This window comes from Balaenoptera borealis (assembly GCF_965194805.1).
Source record: "Balaenoptera borealis genome assembly, chromosome: 8".
Lineage (NCBI taxonomy): Eukaryota > Metazoa > Chordata > Mammalia > Artiodactyla > Balaenopteridae > Balaenoptera > Balaenoptera borealis.
The window spans coordinates 109,172,523-109,178,659 of NC_138865.1; the positions used below are offsets into that span (position 1 = coordinate 109,172,523).

The window sequence follows — 6,137 nt, forward strand, 5'->3', positions numbered from 1 at the left end:
GTTGGGGAAGGAAAGCCTCTGAAGACATTCTTACGCAGCTGCAGTCTGTGCTCACAGGTTTTTCTCATCACGCCCTTTTCGGTCAACATTAGTTTTAATCATTATCCTAAAACCGGGAAGCTCAACCTACCATGGTTTTATCCCTGGAAATGAATTGTGGGAGGTGACACTCAGATGAGTTCAAAACAGTGTATGGTGGGTGGAGGCCAGTGGGCAGCAACGGGGGCTGTCACAGGAATGGATTTTTCTAACACCCGTTGGAGGAATTAATGTAGCCCTGTTGAATGGTACTTTCCAACCAGGTGTGTTTCCCAAAGGGTGATATGCTTACAACCAGTGATGGGCAACATGATTGTAAAGATAGTATGTAGATGTCTAGATTTTAATCCTCCCAGGAACCCTATGACGGTGGCTATAGTTAACATCTTACAGGCAAGGGAAAGTAACCTAGTATCAATGGTAATGTTGCAGATCTAGGATTCAGACTCTGGGCTTACAGACTGACCACATGTTTACTCCCAGCTCTACCACAGCTGCTAAAGAAGGCAGGTAGATTATCCCCATTTTATAGCTGAAGCCTAGACGAGAAATGAAGTCACAGAGCTAGTGAGTGCATAAGCCAGTAACGCACACCTCCAGAGTCATTCTCCTCCTCTGGTGCTAGGAGCAAAAGCAGGAGAACAGCTGCATGCAGAAGGAAATGGCAACCATCGAACAGGTGGCCCAGGACAACCATGAGCGGGCCAGGCGCCTGATGAAGGAGCTCAGCCAGATGCAGCAGGAGTACACGGAGCTCAAGAAACAGGTGCGCCCACACCCCACGGGACTCGGGCAGAGCTTTATTTCTTCCATAGCTCTTTTAAAAGGAGTATTTCTTTGGGAAAATCGTGAAAAGCTAATTAATAAAATCTGTTTTTCTAGTTTTGAAATGTAGAAATGCACCTCTGCAAGAAAAAAAGTATTTGTTCAAAATATACTTTTTTTTAATTAATTTTTATTGGAGTAGAGTTGCTTTACAATGTTGTTAGTTTCTACTGTACAGCAAAGTGAATCACCTATACATATACATATATCCCCTCTTTTTTGGATTTCCTTCCCATTTAGGTCACCACAGAGCATTAAGTAGAGTTCCCTGTGCTATACAGTAGGTTCTCATTAGTTATCTATTTTATACATAGTATCAGTAGTGTCAAAATATACTTTTAAAATGCCCTTAAGTTCAACAAGGTTTTTATGTTAGTTTTTGAAAGAAAAATGGCAGCTCTTCAGCATAAAATTTTATCATGTCCCAAAGCACTGTATTGAAATGTTAGATTTTATGTCAGAAACAAGTCTATAAGAGCCAAACCCCTGGGGAAGGAAAAAATGACCCCCGGGGAAACCTTTGATAACCTGTAATGTTGCCAAGCTGAGGGTGGGAAAGCAGTTCACGCTAGATGGAGAGTCTAACCCTAGACCCCCCTGGTGTCCCTTAGCCATTGGCAGCAGCTGGGCCACCCCAGAGCTCTAGTCTAGTCAGGCTGCTGGGGCCACTCGGTTGACCCTGCTACACCTTGTCCTTTGGATAACCCTACGTGGCCATTCAGTTTCATCTGTGCCTATAGCCACCCGCCCCCAGCCCTGCCACACACACACACACACACACACACACACACACACACACACACACACACACACACACACACACACACACACTTTGGCTCAAGAAAAAATAACTGTTTTATTTAAAGGCCCCCCCAGCCTCTGCAAACTTGGAAGGGCAGTCAGAAGTGGGTATGACTGTAATATCTTCACTAAGCTCTTTATTATGGAGAGAGCCACATAGGGTAGTCTCAGGTATTAAACACAAACTGTAAAACCTGAGGAAACCTCCAGACTGCCGAAACCACCAGATTCTTCACCCATAAAATGAAAACATTTGACCAGATCTTTTCTAAGGCCCCTTCCAGCATTAACATTTATAATCTAGATCACTTACGGCTTGTTTAGGTAAATGGCCCTTTTCTCATTTGGGTACCACTAAGGTGCTTTGTATAAATTCTCACCTAGTTCTTGCATTTCGGGATGCAAGGTATTATCTTCATGTTAAATGAGGTAAGAGAGGCTCAGAAGTTAGCTAACTTGCCCTAAGTCATACTGGTAATGTTTACTGGAAACGAGATTGGAATCCAGCTCTGTCTAGCTCCAGAGAGACTGACTTCTATAGAGTAATGCACCTTCAAGGAACATGGCACCCATGCTTTTCTAAATGGAAGTTGCTTCAGTCAAAATGTCAGTAAAATCGTTTACTTGGTAGCTTATAGATACTTGAATAGCTGAAAAATCACAAGTTTTTACCATTCTAATCATCGTAATTAACATTTGTAGGTCTGTAAATACATGACACGTGTATTTAAAACATTAAATTTAAATCATTAACAATAACAGTTCAATTCCAGGTAAGTCCCGAACTTTACCTAGTAGTTATTTGACTCTCACTCACTCCTTAGATGGAAAACCAAAAAGATTTGGAAAGAAGACAAGTGGAAATCAGTGAAGCAATGAGGACACTTAAGTCTGAAGTGAAAGATGAAATCCGAACCAGCCTGAAGAATCTTAACCAGTTTCTTCCAGAACTACCAGCAGATCTGGAAGCTGTTTTGGAAAGGAACGAAAACCTAGAAGGAGGGCTGGAAAGCTTGAAAGAGAACTTTCCATTCCCCGTGAGTGAGAGACCATCGCCTTTTGAAGAAAAACTGAATTTTTCTCATGTTCACATAATGGTAAGGGTTTATCCTGCTATTCTGTGGACTTCATAAAAGGATAATTTGGTTCCCACCTACCCTAGACAAGCTCAAACACAGACTTGAGGGTGGAAGAGGGTTAGAGGAGGGAAGGGTGGGTTGGTTACTGATGGTGGTGCTTAGAGACTCTTTGTTTCCCTTTCCCTCTGAAAAAGGATGAACACTGGCGTGGAGAAGCACTCCGAGAGAAACTGCGTCACCGTGAAGATCGACTCAAGGTTGCCCTTTTAAAAGAAAAATACAGTATAAGATACTTGGCATATTGAGGAGAGTGGGGGAAATTGCTCTGTTGCAGCTCTCACGGCAGTTTTATAGATTTACACGTTCGAAGCTCAGAGAAGGGTCTCTTTCTATAGGCAGCTGAAAACAGGTGTCTAGAATAGGTCATTGTTGACCTAAAAATTTGGGGGTTGAGAGTTTAGGTGGGAGTTGGAAAATGAGAGTGAGTTAGATAGAACAAGAGAGGACAGAATGCATCTTTGGCGAACGGCCACTTACAGCGAGGGCTGAGAAGGAGCCATGGGCAGTACCAAGTGAGTGGAGGCCCTTGACATCAAATAGCCTCCAGCCACATGTGACTGTTTAAATGTAAATTCACTTTAATTAAATCAGGTTAAAAATTCAGTTCTTCAGTTACATTTCAAGTGCTCAAAGGCCACACATGACCAGTGGCTACTACAGTGGGCAGCACAGATATAGAACATTCCCGTCATCACAGAAAGTTCTGTGGGACAGCGCTTGCTGTTGACTTTAATAAGAGCATCATTTCAGAGGTACGGTGGGGAAGCCAGAACGTAGTATGGGGTTGAGGATTACATACATTGTGAGAGACTCTGAAGATATCAAGTATAAACCAATCTTCTAAGTCTGGGCAGTAAAGAGAGAGAGATGAGGCAGTCATTTAATGGGGAGGCCAGGGATGCTGAAATCCTAAGTGCTGTGACAGCAGAGAGAACAGGCTGAGTTAAAGGCCCAGTTAATGACAACACAGAGAGTAGCCATCTGGCACCTCCTACCTTTTTTTTTTTTTTTTTTAAGGACAAGAAGAGGATTTTCAGCAGCCATTCCTATTTTATGATAGTCAGATTTGCCTATCAAATGTTAAATGTGAGGAAGGTACCCAGTATTAGTTCTAATATATTCTACCGTAACACTTTCAGGCCCAGCTTCGACACTGTATGTCCAAGCAGGCAGAAGTGTTAAGCAAAGGGAAGCGGCAGACAGAGGGCACTTTACACAGCTTGAGGAGACAAGTGGATGCCTTAGGGGAATTGGTCACCAGCACATCTGTAGATTCCACGTCATCACCCAGTCTGTCTCAGCTAGAGTCTTCCCTTGCAGAGGACTCCCATCTTGGACCAAGCCAGGTAGGAGGAAGCTCTTCACAAGGGGTCTGACTTATACATGGAAAGTACCTGAAAGCTTTGGGGTCCGTAATCTTGAGGAGACTCAGAAGGATATGAATGCCACCTTCAAATCTCTGAAAAACTTGTCTTAGGAAAGAATTGCTTTTTCATGGTCCCTGCAGAGACTGGAATCAATTGGTTGGTAGATGTATAAAGAGGATAAGCTGATGATTTAGGGAATAGCCTAGGAAACTGGGTGACCTGTCAGGGATACAGTTAATTCTTCTATAAATGCCTTCCACTTCTGGATATCCTTATTGTCTACTTGGTCAATATAAAGAGTTTAGGGAATTCCCTGGTGGTCCAGTGGTTAGGACTCTACTCTCACTGCTGAGGGCCCGGATCGATCCCTGGTTGGAGAACTAAAATCCCATAAGCTGGGACTTCCCTAGTGGTGCAGTGGTTAGGAATCCGCCTGCCAACGCAGGGGACACGGGTTCGAGCCCTGGTCTGGGAAGATCCCACATGCCGCGAAGCAACTAATCCCGTGCACCACAACTACTGAGCCTGCACTCTAGAGCCCGCGAGCCACAACTACTGAGCCCACGTGCCACAACTACTGAAGCCTGCACACCTAGAGCCCATGCTCCACAGCAAGAGAAGCCCGCGTACCGCAATGAAGACCCAATGCAGCCAAAAATAAATTCAACAACAACAAAAAAACAGAAGTTATAAAATCCCATAAGCTGTGCGGCACGGCCAAAAAAAAAGTTTAGACCTCTGAAACCAACTTGAGTCCCAGTTTAGTCTGTCCATTTGGGAAGATGACTGTGCCAACTGTTAATCCTCAGCAAAGTTTGAACAGGGAGTTTCAACTCTTAACTGAGAGTCCATTAGAAGAAAAACCCTGGATTTCACAAGTTTTCTGTGTGAGACTTACATAAGGTTAATAATTATTTAGGAGGAACATAAAATATACTTACGGAATCAGTAAATAACACAGTATTACTGTCAGAGACGGATAATAGCTACCATCTTGTGTGCCTACTGTGTATGTGTACTAAACACTTTATCTCATTTACATCCTGGGAAGTAGGATTTATCCCTCTATATAGATAAGGAAATGGTATAAAATGAAAAATGATGTCAAGGTCACAGCAAAAGACAAAACCAGGACTTAAGAGGCTCACCTTTCTTTACCACAGAGTGGTATATTGTATGGTTGAGACACGAGAACATTCAAGGCCAGTTGCATCTTTAATAGACACACAGCTCGCTCATTAGCAGCAGAGCCAAGATTTGAATGATTACCTTAAAACCTTTCATAGTAGGATCCAAGTCAGATACAGGCCAAAACCATCATGGGCCTCAGGGCAGGCCTTGAGGAACAGTGTGTCAGAGGCACAGAGCACTGAAGAGTAGATGACTCTGGAGGTAAGAGAGCCCAGAATAGTGGGAGATGACTAGACAGGGGTTTGGGGGCCAGGTTAAATTCTTAGCTCATGGTGGCAGCCAGAAGAGTTCAGGTGCTCTAAATCCAAGAGTAACAGAGGAGTGTTTGAGGAACAATGAGTAGAGGTGAGTTTGTTAGAATTATTTTGGACTCTGGAGTCATAATCTAGGTCTACGTGGGATAAAAGTCTGAACTAGGTTGGAATTAAGAGACTGGCTTCTGAGCCTAATGTTTTATCTTCCTTCGTTTCAGAGCTCCTTCCAAGTTCTACAAGGTCTGTCACAATCACTAGACAGTTACCGACACTGATGCCATTCCCAGTCTCCTGCTCACAGGGTACATGTTACAAAGAGTTCTTTTAACCTGCATTTTCAATTGGAAGATCTTGAATTCTAGTTTATCAGTCTTAAGTAAACTTCTGACTTTTCTCTTGGATAATTTCATACGGTGGTTCATCTTAAAACATTTTTCCGAAGAGGTACTCAAGTATATATTTTACCTGTTAGCCATGATGCTATCATTTAATTCTGTTAATCTAGTTAAAACCTGTTTTTA

The 6,137-nt window shown here is 43.0% G+C and overlaps 1 protein-coding gene across 10 annotated transcripts in view; it reads left to right on the forward strand.

The window, feature by feature from the left end:
• CNTRL (centriolin) overlaps window positions 1-6,137 on the forward strand; it is an 88,760-nt gene that overhangs the window by 78,925 nt on the left and 3,698 nt on the right. For 9 of the 10 annotated variants that reach the window (XM_082402181.1, XM_082402186.1, XM_082402191.1 and 6 more), the window contains 5 exons: window positions 665-805; window positions 2,490-2,762; window positions 2,939-3,001; window positions 3,944-4,150; window positions 5,835-5,918. In XM_082402181.1, the coding sequence (XP_082258307.1) occupies window positions 665-805; window positions 2,490-2,762; window positions 2,939-3,001; window positions 3,944-4,150; window positions 5,835-5,891 (741 nt within the window). In that variant the 3' untranslated portion in view covers window positions 5,892-5,918. The remainder of the gene's footprint in view (window positions 1-664; window positions 806-2,489; window positions 2,763-2,938; window positions 3,002-3,943; window positions 4,151-5,834; window positions 5,919-6,137) is intronic. The other variant, XM_082402190.1, reaches the window with a different exon arrangement.